The sequence below is a fragment of the Abramis brama genome, assembly GCF_963993115.1.
Source record: "Abramis brama genome assembly, chromosome: 3".
Lineage (NCBI taxonomy): Eukaryota > Metazoa > Chordata > Actinopteri > Cypriniformes > Leuciscidae > Abramis > Abramis brama.
In genome coordinates this window covers 54,714,744-54,739,466 of record NC_139965.1, presented here as the reverse complement: position 1 = coordinate 54,739,466, position 24,723 = coordinate 54,714,744, and the positions used below count along the sequence as shown (strand labels likewise).

At 36.6% G+C, this 24,723-nt stretch overlaps 1 protein-coding gene across 5 annotated transcripts in view; it reads right to left on the bottom strand.

The window, feature by feature from the left end:
- The window catches only part of kcnip4a (potassium voltage-gated channel interacting protein 4a), a 199,151-nt gene that overhangs the window by 65,832 nt on the left and 108,596 nt on the right, over positions 1 to 24,723 (bottom strand). Inside the window, exon 1 of one of the 5 annotated variants that reach the window (XM_084109432.1) lies at positions 23,848 to 24,046. The exons of the other annotated variants lie outside the window; for them this stretch is intronic. Coding sequence (XP_083965558.1) covers positions 23,848 to 23,905 — 58 coding nt within the window. The 5' untranslated portion in view covers positions 23,906 to 24,046. Of the gene's footprint in view, positions 1 to 23,847; positions 24,047 to 24,723 lie in introns of those variants that run through there. 5 annotated transcript variants of the gene reach the window in all.

The following is a 24,723-nucleotide window of genomic DNA, read 5'->3' as shown; positions in this document are numbered from 1 at the left end:
ACACTTAAGTGGCCTTTAAACTTGCAAGTACAGTTTAAATATATATACTTGAAGGACTCTACAAGTGCACAATCAAAACAATTAAGTGCACTTCGTTTTCACAAGGGTTATCAAAGCTGTCATGTTCAATTTACTGCATGCACACTGGGAGTTCTTACTTCACTTTCTACTTTAATCTGCTGCAATCCCAAAAGTAAATCTAGCTTCAGTTTCCTCTGTTTAAGATCCCGTCAGAGCCATCATCTCTGCTCTCATGCCATCTGATATCATGCCTGTGTCATTTGGTGGCACACTGCCTTCACTCACTGTCACTCCAGCAGAGACGAGGTGACTTGGGTGAAAGAAGCCATTTGCATCTGACTGTGCAAAGTATCTATTTTTAACTACAACACGAGATTCAGAATCAGATTCAGATGAATCAAATGTCTTGATGGTCCCCTTTAGACATTCTGTTGTCTATAAGTAACTTTGCAAGTCAACTGATTTAACCCTAATCCTATACCCCTAACAGTCTACTACTAAACTAATACTCTAATGAGAGTTAGTTGACATGTAGGTCCAACGTTACGCCAAAAGAATATCTAAAGGGGACCGTCAAAATTAAGTGTACTGCAGCCTAAAATCTCTTGGCCAGTTAAAGACAGCCACAACTGTGTCCAAAAGGGACAGCTTGCCCACGCATACAGCCTGAAAGATTTGGTCATTATTTACTCACCCTCATGTCGATTTTAGTTCTCTCATGGACCATAAATGAACAGAAAAGAACTAAATTTAAGTTATTTACTGATAATCTTTCCTTCCAGTGAACTAGTAACCACTGAGAGTCATTGAGTTGCATTAATTCAGTCTGATTTGCAAAACTGGATAACTTGATTCACTGAAAAGATCTGACCCTGCGTTCACTAATCCGACATCGTCATTTCTCTCAATTACTGTTATTAATGTAAGAGTGAGTTTGGGCAGATTAATGTAGTTTTTTATTGAATAACTTTTCTGCAGCTTTTGTGTATTTTTTGTTATTTAGTTATAAATAACATATATTATAAATATATGTTTGCATCTTTTGTACACTGTAAAAAATGTCTAACCCTCCCAAATCAAAAATTTCAAGTGACCGATAACATCTACATTTTTCAATTGGCCCAAGTGAAATTCTTGTTGCAATAGTCTGTTAACATTGGCTCAATGAGAAATAATACCTCAGACTAATTGAAAAATTTAGATGTTATCGGTCACTTGAAATTTTTGACTTGGGGATGTAATTTTTTTTTACAGTGTAGAAAAAAAGAATAAAACGTAACACTGTAAAAATTATATAATCAATAAGTTATGGCAACATTTTTTTTATTACGTTGCTTTAACTCGTCAAAATAAGTTAAGCAATTTTCAACATTTTTATAAGTTATACAATGTTCAACTCATTTTTAAAAAAAGTCAGTTTAATGTAATTTAGGTTGAAATTACTTAGTTAATTGTACTTAAACTTTTTTACAGTGATTATATATATATATATATATATATATAATTGCATTGGTCATAAAGGGTCATGTGTCAAAATGGTGTTCACAATGATCTGATCTAAAATAAATAAAACATAATAAATCCAGTCTTTACAAACATGGTAACCAAACACCATGGCTTGAAAGAAAGAGGAAATGTGATTTCAACATTGTAATAAACATTAATGATAAATCAGCGGAAATGCCAGTGGCTTTGGCAGCCTGATGCATTCGGCTTGGGAACGCTGCCATCATTACATTCATTTGAATAATGCACTGCAACTGCAACCGTCCAATTAGCTTGATCTACAGACTATAAATCACAGTATTAATGCTAATGTTAACATAAGCAGCCATTGTTCAAACTGTTTCAACACACTTTTTAAACTGATTATTAGTGATGCCATTTGATTTATAATGTCTGGTATGTGTATGGCATTAAACTTTATCTTACAAATATAGAAATTTTATAAAATCTCTCTATAGGGAGTGATTAAACTTCTTTGAAGCAAATTTGTCACTTATTATGAAGCAGTGTTACCATTTTTCTATCAAACCAGTAAGTCCACTCATAATAAGACACAATAACTCATATGCACGTGTAGGTTAATAATAGAGATGATGAAACAAACCATGTGCTCTGAGTCTGCAGCATCTCTTACAAGAGAATGTTTGTGAAAATAAAGCATGATACAAGCTCAGAGCAAAGACAGACCTCGAGTTAACAGACTGATCTAATATTAAAAATAATTTATGGCAGAAATCAACGGAATCACACGAAAAGTGATGCACCCAAATGCAGGTTAGAAATCAGCCAAGCCACAGTCCGTGACGAAGCTACTGCATGACAAACACTTTAGACCTTAGTCAGGTAGGTTAGATGCCATATTGAATTTTTTATTCGAAAAGACATTTCGTCAGATGAACAATCGAATTGTTGTTAAACAACTATTCTATTCCAAACCTCACAGCCCTGTTTTCACTCCTGTCAAAAATTGAATCTAGCACTTCTGACTAAGGTCAGGGAATACATGCCAAAATAACACACTGCTCACCTGTGAAAAGGAAAGTAGAAAGTCTATAGTCTCAACAGACTTTCAAAATAACAGAGAACAATCTTTTAGTTTGGTAGGATTTTACTGCACATGAAAATTATACTTTCAACAGGTTTCTTCAACAGGTTTTCAAATCCAGAAGGTGATATTTTATTTTATTGTGCAATATTAGAACATTTATTCATCTTTCAGTGATATTAAACACTATTCCACTATCCCATTGTTAATTTGATTACAATTCAGTAAACTTATAACAATTTTTATTAGTTAAAAATAAATAAAGAAATACATCTCACATTATTAATGAGATAAATGATGCATAATTTATCTAAAACACTTAAGTACACTAACTTGAAACTATACACTAAACTTTACCCATCTTACTATATGAAAAAGTGGACTTAATTATTGCAGTGTAATTAAGTGTAGATTCAATACACTGATGCACTTTCAATTTTAAAATATCTTAATATTAATTAAATTAAAAGCCACTTAAGTGTTCTTAATGAGTGTACACTTCCATGACTGTTTCTTAACACACTTAAGTACACATTTAGAAAGTGCTCTTTGTAATCATTTTAAATTAATACTTGTACTGTAAAGTATATTTTGAGTTTACATTAAAGTATATTTCAGTTAGCATATATCCTTGTACATTAAGAAGTATAATTTAACCATATTTCAAAGTCAATAGAAGTAATTCTGAAATTACATATAAATATGCTTAATTCCTACTCAAGTTTACTAATTGTATTTTCAGCTAAATATATTTTCATTTATTTGCAATTGATATGCAAATAAATATCTAAAAACATTACATTCAGTTAAGTATATCTTACAGTATATTATTTCCATAATAACTATACTTTTTCACAAGGGTAAACTTTGTCACAAAAACTCACAGGAGCACCAAATAATTTTAATTTTAGGTAACACTTTATTTTACAGTGTCATTGTTACATACGTTACATGTAGTTACTTAATATTACTCAGTACTTAAATGTGTAATTACAGTGTAAAAATACACCTTAAAATAAAGGGTTACACAGTACTTATATATATATATATAGTTACACTGTAACAATGACACCTTAAAATAAAGTGTAACCCTTTATTTTAAGGTGTCTTTACATTTAAGTACTGAGTAATATTAATTGACTACATGTACTTACTAAAGGGTTAGGATTTGGCCTTACACTTTATTTGAAGGTGTCTTTGTTACCCTGTAATTATACATTGAAGTACTGAGTGATATTAATGTACTTACTATAGGGTTAGGATTAGGGTTTGGTTTGGTTTAGGGTTAGTTACATGTAATTATGCATAATTTATAGTTATTACTATAGTAACTACATGTAACATATGTAAGAAAGACACTGTAATATAAAGTGTTACCGGGATTAGGTTTGGTTTAGGATTAGTTGCATGTAATTATGCATAATTTATAGTAATTACTATTGAGACTACATGTAATGTGAAACAAGGACACTGTAAAATAGTGTTACCAAATAAAGTGTAACCTAATTTTATTTAATTGCAGGCTAGCATACAAACGAACGAATGAATGAATAAATAGCATAACTGAAAACCATATGGACAAAAGTGCAGGATAAAACTATGTTTAGAATCCTGCAAGTTTCTATTCTGAACTTACATTCAGAGTGCAAATTCAAGAGAACCATTAAGCACCAGACCTACATACAACTGAACATATGTTTCAGAAACTACAAATGATTCAGACCTTACACAATATCTCTACTGTGAAATTCTTCGAGAGGAAAAATAAAGCATAAAGAAAGCTTCTTTGTGCTTACCATCATAGCTTGTTTCTAAAAGTCCAAAGTGCTCCAGAACCTTAACAAAGACAACAATCACAACCAGGACCGCAATCATCTCTAGTCCCTCCAAGTTCATGATGCTGACTGGGTCAGGTCATGTTCTGACCGCTGCACTGGACAGAGAGCTCTGCCTTAACATCATTCAAAGTGTCTGCATCTTCTAACTGAGAACAGATGAGAGGAGAGCAGAGGGGGGCGGAGAGCCAAATTAAAGACGGGGGGAAAAAGCGAGCAGAAGGAGGGACCACGAGGGGAATCAATGAATAATGGCAATAAAAGAAAAAGGGAGGAAGATCTGGAGAGAAGCAAAGCCTGATCTTAAGCCCTAAAAGCAGGTGAAAAACAGCAGATCTCTCTGAAACATCACTCTCCAGTTATCTTCCTCCTACAGACAGACACTGTGCTGATAACACCTGACGCGCATGTAACGAACCGTCATAGCCGGGCCCGTGAAACTCGTCTTCACACAAAAACAGCATGTGTCCGTCAGAGGAAACACCTCCAGGCTCTGCCACGTAGACCATATGTTGTCAAGGAAACAGGTTTTTTTTATATATCAAATCATGAAGAACAAACCCAAAAGGACACAATGACTGTATTCCTGGCAAAAAAGCAGGTGTGTGCGGAAATAATTGTGCACCGTTCAGAACGGCATCAAAACCTTGTGCATTCCCACCCGATCTCACGAGGAAACGTAACTACGAGTGTTGGGGAAAGTTACTTGCAATGTGTTACATTGTGTTGCTCCCTAAAAAAGTAACTAATTGTGTTACTTAGTTACTTTTTATGGAAAGTAATGCATTGTTACTTTTGCGTTACTTTTTCTAACCTGGGCTGAGCTTGATTGTTTTTTAATCATCTATTGTTGGCAAATTCTTTCACATTATAAGTGAAAAAAATAAGCCTCAGGATGAAGAAAATGTAAATTCACTCCTGTACAGTAGAGGGCGCAGCTCAAACAAACCTTTCAGTTGGGCTGCCATTCTGAATCACAGAAGAATAGAAATAAAACATTTTTAAAAAATAAAACACAAATGTAATGTTTATATAAAGTCCTTTTTGCTTATTAGTATGGTTGAATTGTATCATCGAAGGTCGGCAGCAAAGACATTGGTTAAGAAGGTAAGATTAAGGTAAATTTGAACCAAACCATCAGCGGGGACTAAGCAGATCATATGAAAATTTACAAATAAGATTGTACAGATTAGTACAAATTGAACTAATTAACATGAATTAGCCAACAATTGGTCAAAATGTAAAATAGTTACGAATTCCCATAAGAGTGTGTTGGTAAATTCCAATTAAATTCAGGAAATTTTATTTAGACGCACATAGCTTCATATTTTAATTTAAAGAGGTAGAATTTAAATGGAAATAAATCCTAATAATTTCATATAAGAGCTGTTCTTTGTAATAATACATGTTAGTTAGTATTAATTAATATTAAAACCGTCATGGTACGTTGTGTGACAGTTGAAATTCTTTAAAATGCAGTTGCAATAAATCTCTTTTTCCTGCCACTACTCCAATGAATTTCTCAACAAATGAACTGAAAGCGAACCAATTCTTAAATTATGAATTTTGTCAAAAAACATTGTTATGCAAAGCTTTATACAGCATGTTTTTTCATTCATCATGTCATTCATCATTCATCAAGCTGATTAGTGAGGAGATGTCAGTCATCAGATTACCATACGGCCTTTTCAAAACTACAAAACGTTTCTATTGTTTAGGCGTTGCTTTCTAACTTTACAGGTATCCCCTTATCCACATGAATTATTTGAGCCACTGGCTCTAGTGGGTAAGTGATTGTTGTAAATGGCTTCTTTTTTCTTCTTTAGAATGGTCCTAATCACATTATCGTGGAGGATTTGATTAAAACAAGAGGCCTTTTGATTCGCCTGCTAATGAAGGTGTATTGTTTCTATTAAATTAGGCTTGCCGCCTAGCACATAATTGCCAGAAATGGCAAGGTCACAATGTCAGTAAACTGTGATTTATTCATCTTTTTTCTTTTGCACATTACGTCCCGAACAAAAGGCTTGTAACATAGACCAGAACTTTAAATGGCTGAGATGCCTGAAATTGAATGCCATTTGAATGCTATTTTCAACATCTTGCCATGTTGAAATATCTACATTCTGACCCATGATGCACTGAATGGTGTGAATTAAGATTGGTTTGCACACTAACCCTGGGTTTCACAGACAAGGCTTAAGCCTAGTCCCAGACTAAAACTCATGTTTGAAATAAATATGTCACTGCCATTGTTTTGTCTCAAGATGCACACCAGGAATGTTTTTTTTTTCTTTTTTCTAAGGCACGTTTAAAAGCTACGTAAATGTCCTAATTGAACTGAGGTCTAATCCTGGCTTAATCTAAACGCTGTCTGTGGAAAAAAGAGTTCTTGGTAATTGCACAGCAAATCTTTCATTCTAAGGCAAAGAGGGAATGTTGAATATTGTCATCTGAATTATGAATAAAAATGTAAAAAAAAAAAAACTCAAAATGAACCGTCTAATTTTAATGGGGTGGTTGATTATGATTTCTCTTTTCTAACTTTAGTTAGTGTGTAATGTTGCTGTTTGATCATAAACAACATCTGCAAAATTACAACGCTCAAAGTTCAAAGCAAAGGGAGATATTTTCTATTAAAGAAATTGCTTTTTAAGGAACAAATGCCTGGTAGGGACTACAGGACATTCCTTCAGGGTTAGTGACATCACCAACCCTAGAATTTACATAAACCCCGCCCCCGGGAATGCGAGTTATAGATTATCATGACAGAATATGCTAATCAATGACTAGAAGATAACTACACATAAGCTACATAAATTCATCAACTAACCTTTCAGAAATGTTGTGTTGCTTTCTACATGTTGTCACTTCTTCTTGAGTCTCTCCATCATTGTCTGACTCCGGTTTGAACATAAAAGGCTAAATGTTTTTGAAATTTTCAGTGTGTGAGGCAAAAGGACACAAGCTCTTGAAGCTTCGCCCCTCTGTGCCGGGAGCAGCAGCTCATTTGCATTTAAAGGGACAGACAAAAACGGTGCGTTTTTGCTCACCCTCAAAAAGTGACAATTTTAATATGCTACTGTATATAAAAAATATCTATGGGGTATTTTGAGTTAAAACTTCACATACACACTCTGGGGACATCAAAGACTTATTTTACATCTTGTGAAAATGGCATTATACCACCCCTTTAAGTGGATCAATTATACCAGCCCAAGGAGAACATAATGTTCCTTTACAAATGAGAACCTGGAATACGTGCCAGATAGAAGATTGCGTTTATAGGAGAGAATGATGGAATTACCTGGATTTGGTATCTCTGAACCCAACAAGCATTAAAGGGTCATTTTAAAGTCACGACTTCTTGCGGTTCACCTTCCTGTGCTCACAGATCTCCAACCGCATTGAAACTCTCCACCTCAATTACACAATGACAGAAAATAACATAAACATACTGTTATATTATACTTATCATATAATAATATTTCTATAGGATTCATGAAATAAATCTGTGGTGATTTTTTTTTTTTTGCTCTGCTCTAAAATAATTGGCTAGATATTGCTCTTTTGAAGAGTGAAACTTGCTTTGAAAGTTTCATCCAGTTTTGTTATTGTTAACTATAACTAAAACAAAAAAACAAACAAAAAAAATTGATTAAAAACGTAAACTTAAAAAAAAAAACTTTGGGAACTAATTGAAAGTTGAAGTTGAAGTACTAAAATGACTAAAACTGAAATAGAAATATAAAACACTATATTAAAACTTATAACCAGTGTTGGGGTAACTCATTACAAGTAACTCGAGTTACATAAACAGATTACTTTTTCAAGTAACTAGTAAAGTAACGCATTACTTTCAAAATTTACAACAAAATTCTGAGTTACTTTTTCAAAATAGTAACGCAAGTTACTTTGCTTTCACATTTAGTGACTGACAGCTATCTACCCTCATGTTGAGAGAAATTGAAATGCGTTGCATAAATGTTCCCCACGTGGCGTTAAAAAAACCCTGTTTATTTCAGGTTGGTCTACCCAATGCACATGTGCAGTCCTAAGCGCGAGTCTTGGAGTTTTTTGGCTTTTAGTATGAATATGTTAGCCTTACTGTTATCTTTAAGCTATAGTGTGCTCTAAAACAATGACATAATTCGCATTTAGAAGCATTCAAAATTTCAGTCTCTCACTTTCGCCAATATGGATCAAGGATTTTGATGACATCACTCTTCAGATTCTCATCAGATTTTCTGTCCAATCAAATACTCTATAGAATCTAAAGCATCCCGCCTCCTACATTATAAATAGACGCTGAAGCTATGGCTGAAATCGGTCACTTGTTCACACATTTACTATTCTCTACATAGTGAATGGCACATAGTGCACTATATAGGGGATAGGGAACGATTCAGACGGTGTAAATATGCTTTCCATTAGGGCGAATGAAGTCTGGTTTAACGTTAGTGTCACATGAACCGCCGCAGCGCACACACAGTCTGCTCCGGTCCAGAGACACGATAGCACAGAGCGGATCATAATGATCGAGTGGATGCAGACTAGAAAACGTATCGGACCCATTTGAATTCTTCACAGAATGGTATATTTTAAAGCGATATGAAGGAGATTAGGAGGAGAAACTGTTAGAGATTAGAAGGAAACTGAGGTTTTACCGAGCTCAACAGCACTGGCTGAGCTGTGATGTAAACTAAACGCTATTGGCTTTTTTTAAAAAGGGAGAAGAGCTGTTTGATATGTCCAGCCTTGTCTTCCTGTTTTAGTGGAAATTACATCAATACATTGAATAATGCTGCGTTTTGTCAAGGCACTTCAGTGGGCCTTGAATGGCAGCTATAGGGACGCAATGATTGTAACTGCTGACTGGCTCTTTTATTTAGAAGGTGGGACTTATTCCGCCATGTTGCATGTTGCAGTTTACCCATTCAGAGTAATATGGGTGAACCATCTTTGTATAGTCTTTGGTTTGAGTCACTTACAACATGCATTTATGTTTTTACTCCACACACACTTTATAACGTCAGCTGAGTTTTAAAAAAAAAAGTAACTTCCTTTTGTGATCTGACGTAGCTTTAGGGTTGCCAGGTTTGCGTAACAAAACCAGTCCAATTGCTATTCATAACCAGCACAATCATATTCAGGAAATGGGTTTCCCGGTACAAATTGTGTTCCGGGGATAAAAAATAAATAAATTAAAAAACGAGTTCTTATGTGCTGTCGCTTCAACCCAAGGACTGAAAAAACAACCCGTGGCAACAGTTTAAAAGTAGCCCAATTCCATGGGAAAACCGCGGACTTGGCATCATTGTGTGGCTTCCTATCACAGAAAGAGTCTGAAAGTATATTATTTTATAGTATTCTATACAGTGGTAAAGACTATGTCGATTAGCATTGCATTATAAATATACTTTATTCTTATAAAAATACCTGAGATGCCTTGAACACAGATAAACCATTTTGTAGCAATCGTATGTTTATTGTCTTCATGTTTCATTGGTCAAAACGTCTCTATCTGCCTTTTATTCAGCTGCTGCTGCAGCGATATCTGGATGACTTTGTCCATATAAGGGATTTCCTGGAACGTCATAAGTTTTATGAGTCTCACTTGTTAAAGGTCCCGTTCTTCGTGATCCCATGTTTTAAACTTTAGTTAGTGTGTAATGTTGTTGTTAGAGTATAAATAATATCTGTAAAATTATAAAGCTCAAAGTTCAATGCCAAGCGAGATATTTTATTTAACAGAAGTCGCCTACATCGAACGGCCCGTTTGGACTACATCCCTCTACTTCCTTCTTTAATGACGTCACTAGAACCGTTTTTTGACTAACCTCCGCCCACAGGAATGCTCCCTCAACTCTACCGAAATTCGTTTATGTACTTGCGCACTTCTTATAACTTACTGTGTTTGCTCAGCTCTTACGGTGATTTTCTGAAGTAAAACTGACGCTTCATCTTTTGTGTGATGTACAATAAACTTTATTAAACTCATCAGTAACGTTATATGTTTGATCATCATTCGGACCTGGTCCGAAACAGCAGACTTGAAGGCTATTAATAAATAATGGATACATACAAGCAGATGACAAATACGTTATAATAACCGTAATTAAACTACTAAACTATACCTGTTCCATCTCTATACAGCACTCTGACTCTGTAGGCATTATTGTCCGACTCGAAATGAACACCGTTACTGAGAGTTTCTGATATTATCATCATTCCGTGAGATGAAATTGTCCTGAGAGACTGAATGAATGAAGCTCCGCCCCCTGTGCCATGCAGCAGCTTATTTGCATTTAAAGGGCACACACTAAAACAGCGTGTTTTTCTGAGCCCCAAAAAATGACAATTTAAACATGCTGTAAAAAATGATCTGTTGGGTATTTTGAGCTGAAACTTCACATACACACTCTGGGGACATCAGAGACTTATTTTACATCTTGTGAAAAGGGGCATAATACGGGACCTTTAACTTTCTGTGCGAGGGCGCCCTCTGGCTTCCAGTATGAATGCAACATACATTACATTACATGTGTGTACTCAATAACCCTATTTCACATCATCCTATTTGGGGTAAAAATCTGAAAAATACTTATCTCTAAAGAAATTTAGATATATGTGAATTTAGACAAGTTTTTTCCCCCCAGTGTACTAGAGAAGTGCACAGGAGTTAATATATATTATTTCCAATGAATCACTTGAACTGAACACACAAGTCAAAAATGCACAAGACACTATAAATGTCTTATGCACTGACACTATAAATATGAAAATTTTTTCACTCATATAATAATTTCCAACATAGCCAATCATGTGCAGCGAATGACACAAACTGAGACTAAAGATTAGCACGACCAGATTCTGATCGCTCCACAAGCACCCAATGCATTTAATTATTCCTCCTATTGTGCTCAAGTACGTTACATCATGTGCATACTGGGTATGCATTCATGACAGAACACATACAGTGCCATTTGATCTTATTTAGACGGCTTTCTGAGGTCATGAAATACGCATCTACAAATCAAGTTGTTCCAAAGTCCGGTATCCATAGAAACACAGAAAACAAAAGGATCCATACACAAGTGCGGAGATGGGGTGTCTTCATACACACAATATGCTCATGTGTGAATCCTTCATTCACACTCCCCTTTCACTACACAGGTGAGAAGGAAAGAAACAGATAACACACACACGCACACACACACACGCACGCACACACACACACACACACACACACACACACACACACACACACACACACACACACACACACACACACAGGCTGTCTTGTCTGAATGATTACTTTAGCGAGCCGCACAAAGGCTGCCATCAGTGCCCTGAGCTATATTTAGAGGGAGCTCAGCTGCTACAAATAAAATGGTAACAGATAGGACCCTAATGGCAGCGGCCGCAAGCACACTACACAGAGGTCATTGCTATGAACAGCACATGATTACATTTTTTTTCCATCATAAAAAATGCAAGGCTGAAGATTGACAAATGGATGTAAACGTCATCAGAAGCACGCTAAGTGAATAACACGTTCAGCCTGAATCTGGATTGGCAGAATCATTTAATAGACATAATTCACTCAGCACCCACTTTAACAGGAGATTGTTTCACCAGAATAAGAAGGCTGAAGGTCCAGTTCACCATTTTAACTGAAATATTTCTTCTGTAATTATGACAAAGGTGCTTGTTTTCAAACGTTTTTCCATTAACAGAAAAAGGGAGTATTGATATACTATTAACAACAATTCAGTTTTTGATTCCAGACGTTTCAAGAACGTACATATATATTCATACACACATACAAACACACAGATATGTGGCCATTCTGGAAACATTCTGGGAAATGAAAAAAAAAAAAAATTGTGTGAAGCCACTATTTATTTGTCAAGCATACTCTATAGGCATATAGCACCTAAATGTCCGAGACAAAAATGATTTATTCTAGCTCTGTGGTCCCTAATCAGCTTAGCATTGGATTCTTAACACTTGATGAATGTGCCTGCAACCAGAAAGTCTGCTGGCTTTAGAAAGTAATGAATATCATCAATAACAAATAACAACACAATATGAATAAAGGTGAATGAAAGGTGAGCTTAAACAGTCAAATATAATGAACTCTATATTGAGCATCACAGTTGTTGAATTGATTCAGATTTGGTGCAACAGGACTTTGCTGCCCCCGAGTGACAAATACAGGGAAGAGCGATATCATTTGATAATATAAATCATTTTAGAGAACACTGCATACAATCAGTCTTTGAGAAACCTTCAGCTCTGTAAAGATTACATAGGGAGAAGACGCTAAAAGCAGTTTTACTTGAGCATGTCTGCTGTTGGTTTAGAAAGGTTTTCAAGCTTTTAGTGGTGTAAAAAGGTCTTAATCCTGCACACAAACAACAACCAGTGCAAAGTCACTAAACACAGCTGTGAGGGGACAGTCTGCTGCTGTCTCTGTACATTTTTAGAAAGAATGTACTGATCCAGGGCTTATTAAAACCCAGATACAAGCGTCGCTTTAGAACATTCTGCACCCACCAGACCAGATTTATGTGTCTGTAAATTGTTACAAGAACAAACCTTGACTCTGGTGCGCACTTGTTCAGGAAGTAAAGTAACATGCACATGTATTTTAGCCGATGACAACGTCATTAGTTTAACAAAACACATGACACGACAGTGGTGATGATTTACCTTTAATGAGAGAGAAAGAGAGAGAGAGAGAGAGAGAGAGAGAGAGAGAGAGCGTGCAATGTAAGCGTGTATAATGAGTGCAATCAGAGTGGCAAATAAATGGCCGTGTCCCAATTCAAAGGCTGCATCCTTCGAAGGCCGTGAAGGTCTTCTTCTTCGAAGGCTGTGATTGTTAAATGGGACGGTCTAGCCTACGAAGGACTGTTCTTGTTCTTGCAATTTCTGTATATAATAAATATATAAATATATAATATAATAAACAAACTATATGTAATCGCATCTTAGTAAGATATAAGTCACCATTTGAACCACATATTCATATTCAGACATACTCGTTTTGTCACATACTGTTTTTCGCCTACTATATAGTGGAGAAGTATGCTATTTTGGATGCAGCCCATGATCTGTTGTATCCTTCATTTCACTGGAAACGAAGGACGCATTGGACGCCGCATAAGGAGCCTTCAATTTGGGACAGCCTTCGTCGCGCCACGGTGACACAATAAGCCTTCGAATGCACCCTTCAAAGTATGCAGCGTCTGAATTGGGACGCAGCAAATGGCTCGCAATCAAAAGCGTCCGTTTGCAAGCATCAGAAATCCACCTTCACGTGATGCACATACAGTAAAACCAAGTGTAGCTCACTCTGCTGAGTATAATAGCACCAAATTAATAAAAGACACAGTGAAACCAGTCCACCGGAACAATCGCGCAGCAAACGTGCCCAGTGTGAAAGCCCCCCCAAGTCCCTCTATATGTACATGATCGGACGCTTTAGCGAGATTACAGTCGTTAATCCAGAGCCAAACATATCATTAAAAGACCTCTATCTGAACTCTATGAATAGCCATGTTTCATTCTAAAACGAAATACATTTGAAAGTCACATGGGAAAGAAAAGATTGAATTAACACAGGCTTTAAACCAAAGCACTAAAATGGCTTTTGTCTTTAAGCACAACCCAATTTAAATGCTAATTTAATCACTTCTCTAGACCACAACATTCTTAATCCACTTCATTAACATATATACAAGAGGTACGGTTACGATAAATTAAGTCAATACCTTCAGAGTTATGCAAGCTAGAAAAAAAAATACAGTTAGAAGGTAAAGGGATCATGACAAGGAAACCGAGAACCATTTAAATAAAATACCAGAATAGAATGATTTTCATGATATTTGGTTTCCGTTAATGGCGCTCACATGTGCAGTTTTCCACCGATGTGGATGGAACATAAAATAACAGCAATCTGAAAGTGTTCACTACGCCTATATTAATATTCATCTGAAATCATCAATAAAGTGCCACCACTGTCTGATTCTAAAGCTAATGGCTCTTATGAGCCTGTTCTTTTAGTGAATCAAAAACATATAGCTCAACGTCTGATACCAAAATTTTTATTCATTTAGTATGGAATCAAAAACCAAGAATGACCAGTGAAGTCCAATTCCTGAGTGAATGATCAGGTTTATTTTTTAAATCAAAAACATACAGTGCGACCAGTGAGGTTTGATCCCTTAGCAAAAGACGTTTATCAGTTGATGAACTGAGCTGCAAGTCATGAATTTTACCATGTCAGAATACATATAACTGATGATGTGTTACAGCATATTGTTCTTAAAGTAATGAATGAAATGTGTTGATAATTAAAGTTGCAGTAAGCGATTTCTGAGAAACACTGTTGAAAGTGGATCAGACAGAGCGCCAAAACACACTTGTAGCCAATCAGCAGTAAGGGTTACACTCATTAGGGGGGAGGTTCCTGTGTTGCATAGAGTGGTCGTGAATTTGGGGGCGGAGCTATCAAGATAGGGGTGTGATCCTTTTGTGTAGGGGCGTGTTTGTTTTGATGATCTCAAATATGTGATTTCTCAGAAATCGATTTCTGCACATTTGAACCTAAAACTAAAAATATAAATTAAAAAAAATAATAATATATGGCAACCAACTGAAATATATTTATGTGGAAGTCATTACATTACTAAAATTAAAATTGAAATAAAAATAAATAAGAGCTATCTAAAAATATTTTGAAAAATCCAAAACAAATAAAAATCAAAAGCACAAAACAAAATTACTAAAACTAGATTGAACACTATATATAGAAAATACAAAAATATTACTTTTTATTACAAAAATACAAATATTTTAGTGTTTTGTTGTTTTAATAGTGTTATTGAAATGATATTTCTTTCTCAAATTCAAAAGAATTGTTCATGGAGCCAGAATGATTAAAAAAAATCATAATAGTTAAATTCATTACCCATTACCCAAAAAAGGTAAAATATGCCTATGGTATTCTTTGAAGTGCCTCGGAATGCTACGAAAATACCATGATACATGAATGTGGTATTCATTTAGTACTATGATAACACTTTACAAAGGCTGCCTAAGGCCTGGGACACACTAGACAATTTTCAAATCTTAACCGATTTTAAAACTGTGGGATACTTATAATCCTCCGAATGCACACACTAGAAGATTCGTCCGGACCGCAAAACCACACACCTGTCGATTGTAGTAACATTTTCAGAGTAAGACGAAATCTCACAGAGACTCACGAGATCAAACGGGACTTGAGAAAAAAAACAAATGGAGGACGATCAACATTGTCAGCTGTTCTGTCAACATTGTCAACAACTCAGTTTTGTTTAACAGGAGTAAAAACAAAGGAGAAAAAATAATATGAGTGATCTTCTTTCTCAATACTCCACTTTTGTGGCATGATTGTGTGAGCTCTGACGCGATCGGGAGCAATAAAATAATCGTAATAATAGCCGCGTTTCCATTACCCTTCAAATTGTGCAAATTGAAATTGCGAATTGAAAATACGCCCAATGGAAACACGTCAATTTCGCAAAAACTCACATTTATCGCAAAAAAGTTTTTACGCTCGCATGAGGTTTTTCAGCCAATTCGAAAAAGAAATATTTCGCAAAACTGCAATGGAAACAGTTTTTGCGCATTTACAGGTCAGCTGACGTAGATGGCGCGGTGTGTTTGGACAGAATACGAGACAGAGTTCTTTGTTAAATTCATATAAGACAAAATAATTACAGGAATAATGGATTCTAAACCTCAAATAAATGCCACAATCAAGACCTCGAAGCAGAAATGAGGGAGAAACACCCAGAAACACCTCATATGTGCCGCTCACAAGTATAATAAGGGTTGTTCCTTGCCATTAATACTTGGAAACACACATACGTCTCCTTTGATTAATAATAATGGCTAGTGCAGTGGCTGGGATATAGTACATAATCCTACCAACGTCCGTTGCAATGGTTTTTGGAATGATTTTACTTATCGCGAGAGGAAAAAATGAAGTTTTAGTCGCATAACATCGGTTAATGGAAACGCCGTCATTCTGCTAAAGTTTTTTGTCGACATATAGAAAAAAAAATTGCAAAAGTTTGGCGCAAATCTGTAATGGAAACGTGCCTAATGACACCACACAATTGAGGATTTTTTGGACAAAAAGTCGATTGCGAGAAGTCTGGAATCGGGCCACACACCCCAGATCATTGGGGGTTGCAAATCAAGCCCAAAATCAGGCTTAAAAACTTCAAGTGTGTGGCCAGCTTAAGGATTTGCTGAGTTTTAACAGGTGCAGGCTATTAAGAAATCATTGGTCATACTGAACAGGTGTTGCCTCATTTTAACAACACAGAGGAGAAACTCTTACGCTGTGTCCTAACCAGGCATTAAGTGACAAGTTTGCAGTGACACACAATTTGTAAATTGAATAAATCCCTTTTAGTATTTTCTTTTTGGATTGGGTGTGGTTGTAAACTGGATGTGATTACATCTTTTCCACAGGTCATCGTGGCTTGCAACATGTTAATTTGACTCTTGGTAACATGTTTGACTGCGTAAGTCTGCGTGAATACGGAGATTCATGTGTAGCACCACCGCCCGCTCCTAGTGACAGCTGCTCTCCCGGCGGTGAGTTTGGAATCGTGTTCCTTCTGTTTGCCCTGTTCATATGTGTAAACACCAGAAGGGCCAAGACTGAAGGAGCGAGAAGCACAGCACATTCACTCCCCCACAGACAACAAGAAAACACAAAATCAATTAGCAAACACAGTGAGAGAACAGCCCGTGTCCCCTGATGAAGCTGAGACCGGATCCTTCTGCAATGTATGATGGCACACAAACACGCAAGCTCTTCTGGAGTGGACTTCATAATCAAAGAATTTTCCAGCGCTTGATCAGGATGAAGTAGGACTGTGTCCTCTTAGTGCACTTCAAAAGCACAAGTATATTCCCCCTAATGTATTGGGATGGTGAAGAAGGCTTTTGTCAGAGCGGCGCTGGTTGAATAGAAGCTCTTGTGATGGCGGACTGGCAGGCTCCTAAATAAATGGCAAGCATTTGAGTGGGACTGGAGTGGCTGGAAAGCCGTCTGTTCAATGTCTCTGAAAGCAAAGCAGGCACAATCATCAAAGCCCTCTGGATACACACTTACACCGGGACACTGAGGACTGAAATACTCCTCACAAGTGGACACATGCAAACACACTCGTCACATGGACTTCATGCTCATGAGTCACTCTCATAGAAGCACGCACACAAAAGCCCTTCTGAAACTGATTAATACTCTGAAATATAAAAAATTTGCTATGGAAAATGTCACAGGGGACCGCTGCCATTTTGTTTCAAACAAACGGGGACCAAAAAATGGAAAAATGAAGGGCTTTCATAAAGTCTGGTCTCAAATAATTGCCATGCTTTTACATATAATTATGTTTATAGACACTTAAGATTTCAGAGAAGCATAAGGGAAGTTAATTTAATGCTGCCCCGCTAGGCTTTAATACTAAATTAACAGTTTGTTCAGGTCATATATAGAAATAGATGCATCAATACCAGCTGTTTCTATGGGCCGCAATATGTAAGTCGTCGTCATTCGTATGTCTACTTTAGCAGATTATTTTGCTAAACTAACACAATACAACAAAACACAGGCATCAGCTAACACGAAATAAAAAAGTTACCATATTAAACGCAAAAACGGTACCATAGTTAAAACCTGTAAATTGAGTTAGTACATATAAAAACGCAAACCAACACATTCTCACCTGAGAAAAGTTATCCCATTTCTTCTGGAATTTAAATTGCCGGTTTTACAACCAGAAGCTGCGCAATGTTGTTGCATTGATTACTGTGAGTAACAACAATTTGATTATTCCAAGATGACGAGCACGCCGACGTGTCTGGAGCGGTCAAATGTGGCATCGATGTATACATATCTATTGACTACCCTCTCTGGAGTTGCTGGAGAATTACATCATTACTGGTGAAACATCTACTAAAATAAGAGTTTTTTTGTCATTTAAATATTGATTACAAAAAATTAAATCTTTTTTTTGCGGCATCTACAGAAGGGTCTATTAGGGCCATGCCAACCAAAGAAAAACAGAAAAACCTTCACCCCTCAGGATTTCTCTCACCAGTGAGTGTGGAGAGAGGGATGAGAGGGACATGGAAATCCTGGAGTGGAGCTGGACCGGAGTGATCAAAATTAAAGTATCATGAAAGTGACGTGTACTTCTTTTCCTCAAGGGCATCATTGTTTCATGTAGAACATTTGTAAATGAACCTCTTTGTGGTATATATGTCGCCTTAGATACACCTCCTTTGCAATGTATAGATCATACTAAAAGCATGGTACCTTTAAGTATTTTGTTGTTCGTGTAATAAATCATACAACATACTCCTAGCATTCAAATTCCTCCACAATAACAAGCTAGACACAGTTAAAATAAACTCCAAACAGACTGCTCAGCTCTCAGTGTGGGAATCTGGGTTCCTCTAATTTCTGCTTACAATGCACAAAACTGTCTTCTTTATGATATATTGCCCACTAGAAGGACCACGGCTGCCCATTCATTTTATTCCCAACCTGTTCCACAAACCATCCATAAAATATAGGTTGGGAATGAGACACTAAATATAACTATCTCCATAGATATAGCTGCTGCGAAGTTACCCACTACTCTTCGACCTTCATATCCCAAAGCTGGAGAGAACTTGCTTATCTAAGCAGTGGTGTACTTGGAAAACAATCGTCAGTTTAATGCTGTAACTATATTGTGTTTCAAGTACATTCAATTACGGACATTTTTTCATCTAAAATATTATGATAAATTCCAGTACATGTTGTCCTATGTTTACATCTGTATGTCTATGATGGGATAGACTGAAAAACTTAAGCCTAAAGTCGCCAACCTAAGTCCAAGCAGCTCAAACTACGAAGAAAAATGACATGCAGGTTTTCACTGTAGGAATATCAGAACAGCGTTTCAGAATTTTACCTGGACATCCAAATAAAACATTTGGACCTGCAAAAGCGTAACAGCAAAATCATTTCAATGGTCAGCAGTAGGTCAGTGGTGTTATGATTTGTTGTTCTGATTTTCATAACGCTTCTGGGGTCAAACGCGATTGGGATATGGATTTTTCTATTATTTTAATATGTTCCTTGAGGTTCACTTATAATGTTAATAAAGTTATATATGCAGAAAAACTCTTGTTTTCAGCCCTCATTCTGACCATCTGTCTGAAATGATCTGTTTTTAAGGGGCAGCTCCTTTAAGGCTTTTCAGTAAACGGCCACTGTTATGATTGGATAACATCATTGCATAGGAAACATTATCAACGCTCACTCGCTACTGCACATTTACTGCCCTCACTATGTGTACGGATACATAGCTATGCAGTAAGCTTAACACTCCTCCAAAAAGTACCTAAGACAGAGTTGACTTGAAGTGCATTTAATGGAAGCGGTGTAAAACTGCAAAAAACAACAATAGAAATACATTAAAGCTAAACTGTGTATGATTCTCTCCCATCTAGCGGTGAAATTGTATATGACTACCAACTGAATATTACTTTCTAGCCCCTCCCATTCCGAGGGCGTTTTAACTCCTATGGTGGCTGTATTATTTCAAATCTGCCGGCAGTGGCAAGTAATCATGAGTAATCGCGAAAAATCGGTTAAAGGGGGCAAATATTGTCCCTTAATGGAAAAGGTGTGACTGCAGTCTAAGTGGAAGAGAGGGGGGTCCCAGGGGGTATGGCACTCTAAAAAATTAGAGAACCACTGAACTAAGGAAAAGGGATATGTAGAATTGCACAAGTGCTTCTGTTAAAGAGTGCAGTGTCAATACTGCCTGTTACCTTGATTCAAATTTCTTATAAGCTTAATTGAATTAGGCCTAGAGAGAATAATTATAATGACATTTTCTGTCTAAAGAGACTACATATAAAATAGCTACCAAAATTAAAGTCGGTAACTGCAGTTTGACTAAAAGTAATTACTAAAAGTTGACAAAAAATGCAAAGACTTTATCAACTAAAACTAGACTAAAACTATGAAAGACAAAATGACTAAAATGTGACTAAGACCAATACGCATTTTCATCTGAAGATGAAGACTAAGACCAAATCAAAAATGGCTGCCAAAATTAACACTGGCCTAAAATGGTTGGTGTGCATGGTCTAAAAGGGTACCTATACTCTTAATGAGTAATGGGTGTGTTTTGGGCGTAACGTGCAAAAAAACTGTTTTTTGTTGGTCAATGGCGCAGTCTATTTCAGTTGCCCCAAAATAGCAATGCGCCTGAACACACCTCATTTTCAGACCAGCACGCCCATGGGCGAACAGATGGGCACATACAGCGTAGCGCAGGACGTGAAAATGATAACTGCGTCGGGCCTGGCGCTGCATTGCGCTGGGTGTATGATACGGCCTTTTATATGTTAAAGAACCTTTAAAGAACACTTTAAGCCAAAAATGTTCTATATAAGGAGAAATGTCTTAAATTATTGCATAATACTTTAATGTTTAATGGGTTATTTCAATTTTATTCCAGTGATAATGTGTTAAATCATAACATTTTATTAAAATTAAAATTGAAACAAAATTAATTAAAACTAAATCCATAAAATGATCCCATGATGGAAACCCCGAAAGGTTCAATATATGAAGTGCCAGAACGAACCCTTTTAAGGTTCTATGTAGAACCTTTTCTTCTAAGAGTTACTGAGCAGAAAATTAACTTAATTAACATGGGAGGAGCACATTCAGTTAATCAACTCAATTAACAAGATAAGAGGTATATATATACAGCAAAGTTACCTCTGTTCCATGAGTTTTACAGCATCCCTCCACCCCATCTCTTCACTTCTATTCCTATCCCAGCCCGGGATGGGGGAGTACTCTGGGTTCGGGCCATATTCTGAGCTCGGAGCCCTCCCCTCGGACAGCACGCCAAATACGCATAACCTTAATTCTATTTATTTATATCTAAGAGTGAACTTGTGAAATCCATTAAATGATCCCATGATTGAAATCCCTAAAGGTTCAATACATGAAGTGCCAGACAGAACCCTTTAAGGTTCTATATAAAACCTTTTCTTCTAAGAGTGATACCTGAGTTAATGGTACATTTATGTTAATGGTACACTTATTTACACATATGGCAAATATGTACATTTAAATGAAAAAAAAAGAAAAAAAAAAAAGATTCTTGCCAAAACTATTACTACACCCACTGTGTAAAAACAGTCGGTACAGTTGGTCTCATGAACCACACGCAACAACATAAAACTGTCATGTACTTATGTGTTCTCTCTCTACGATGATGAAATGTTATGATACAGTTGCGCTGAAACTATGTTCCGGTACACATTAATCAGGAACGTTCTATGGCACACATGCAGTTTCATGTAAGAGATATCAAACAAAACGAAATATCTGCCCGATTAGCTGGGATGCAGTAAATAAGGTAATCAGGACGGTGTGCATTTTAGAAACTTGCAGCTATTTTCACCCTTTTTACTACTTCGCATTATGTAAATGTACGAATGACTAACCTTAATCATTACAGGCATGAACCAGATTTAACAGAGAGATAAGAGATAGTAAAGAGGACATTATGACAGTGCCGATTTGCTGGTTCTGGTGAAAAACAGTGAAAGAACCTTCAAGATCTTTTTGGGTAAAAGCACAATCCTAAACTCCACTGAAATGAGACCACAGTGCATGAAGGAGTGTGAGATGTCAGATTTATGTGGATTATGTGGAAGGTGAATGAGATTTAATTTCACAGCCTGATGGCCTGGTAGATATTCCATAAAGAGTTCCTATAAAATCAAGCACCACATCACTAATGGTCCATTCACTAAGTTAACACAGGAGAGCGTTTGTCCTCATGCCTTTGAATTTAGAATTTTGAAGGTGCTTATACACATTGAAAAATGAAAGAATACACTGTAAAAGAATATTTTGTAAGTAAACAAAGAGAAAATTTCAGTCATTCTACTTCACAATGTCATGTTTAATCCAATGTGTAATGTCGTCTCTGCGTAATTATTTGTGAAATTTACTAGCCAAGTGAAATTTATAAATCATACACCAAAATTTGTTCAGAGTAAACTGCAGAAATAAAGATAAGCCTTCAGTAATTAAGTAATATTTCCTCTGTCTGTTTATTATATAAGCAATCCTCTGTTCTTCTTTGTAAAAGCCCCTTGTACACCATTTCTGAGAAACCCTCCATTTGGAGTCCTTTGGCCACACAACAAAGAAGCATAAAACCATGAATCATCACTGTGTGTCAGTGTACTCTTTTCTCAAGGCGAAAGACAAAAAACACCCACCGGAGGAAGAATACGTAAGCTATCTTATAAAAAAAAAAAAAAAAAAAAAAGATATTTGAAAATACCATTCACAGTGAGGGTTAAAAGCTCTTAGAGGACTAGTGAAAATTCTTTTGAAAATGTTATACATTTGTTAAAAAAATCAGAATATTAGGTATAACACTTTACAGTAAGGTTGCCCTTGTTAACATTTGTTGTTAGTGAACATGAAGTAACAATGAAAAATACTTCTAAAGCATCGATCAATCTCACCTTTTTCTAATACATAGTTAAAATCAAAAATTGTATCTGTTAATATTTGTTAATAGACCTGAGCTGATATGAATTAACAATTAACAGTTGTATTTTTATTAACTAACGTTAACAAAGATTCATAAATACTGTAACAAATGTATTGCTCAATGTTAGTTAATTAATGCTTCATCTTACATTAACTAATGGGACCTTATTACAAAGTGTTGTTAATTGTTACATCACAAAAACTGACCCGACATTGTCTTATTATTTGGTAATAATTGAATGGCAGCAGCACAAGATGCACAAGCGTGTAAAACCTGATGATCATGTTCTCCAGCATGATTTAAAGTGATAGTTCAAAAATGAAAATTATGTCATTAATTACCCACCCTCTTGTCGTCCCAAACCCGTGAGACTTTTGTTCATCTTCAGAACACAAATGAAGATCTTTTTGAGGAAATCTGAGATCTTTCTGTCCCTCCACTGACAGCTACACAACTACCACTTTGACGCTTCAAAAAGTCGTACAGGTTTGGAACGACATGAGAGTGAGTAATTAAGGACAGAATTTAAATTTTTGGGTGAACTAACCCTTTAAGATGATCCAACGAGCATCTTGAGCTTCAATGGAAGTCTGATTAATCGCATTTTTCAAAATCTTGAAACTTTCTCTTTTCCAGGTTTAAACTAATTTAAATCCTTAGACATTTGAACCCCACTTTACAGCATCTCTCTGTCTAATTTAACAAGTATCTGTTGCAAAACTATTCAGCATTTGTGACTTGTCGTCACATAATAAAAGTGCTCTTTACCGCCTACCTGTCCTTTTTCTCCTTTGTTTGGTTTGAAGTGAAAACACCACCATCAAAGCGCCCATGTTGCCCCCTCTCAGCGCTTCAGAAATCCAGTCGTGGATGTTTCTCTTCAGAGTTCTCCTGGAACAACTGTAGCTCTCCTCAAGTGCAGTTCGAGTCCTGCTTTATAATTCAGTCGTGGACGTGGAGCTTCTCAAAGATGTCTCCAGCAGCCTCACCAGTTTCAGATGAACCGGTGGAGATTTTGAGTCTTTCGAACCAATGCCTCCAAGCTGCTCCACTTTGGCACAGTTGAGCAGCAGTTTAATTAAGCTCTCTGTGCTTTCAGCGAGTTCTCGTCGTTTGCTCCGCTGCCATGCCCCCACTCTTTCAACAGACACTTCTTCGCAGGAAACGAGGAAGAGCGGGAGGGGAGCAGAACAAGGAGGAGGAGGAGGAGAAAAGGGCACAGTGTGAACTGAGCACTAGCTGTTGCTGCCCGAGAACGACTGAGTGTTGCTGTCGATTCTGAGTTCTGTTCGCTCGCTGGCGCTGGAGCAAGCGAAGCCGGCGCTCATTAAAACGACAGAGACTAATGAATAATAATAAGTCTTTTCAACGGCACACACCCTTCGGTAGAACTCATATTTCTCCTGTGAGAAATGCAAAAAAGCACAGCGACTAGAAAATTGGTGGGCTGCTGCTAAAGTGAAGTGACTTCTCTGAAAAACACATTAATCGTGTTTTTTTGGAGATTGCGGTGTAAACAACAATTTGATCTTAATCAACAAAGACGTATTGGCGTGGTAATTGCTTTCTTGCAATCACAAGAGGTGTAATTTAAGAGTAGTGAGCATCCGAGAGCGCGCTTAATCATGAATCCGGGAGGAGGCAGTGTCAC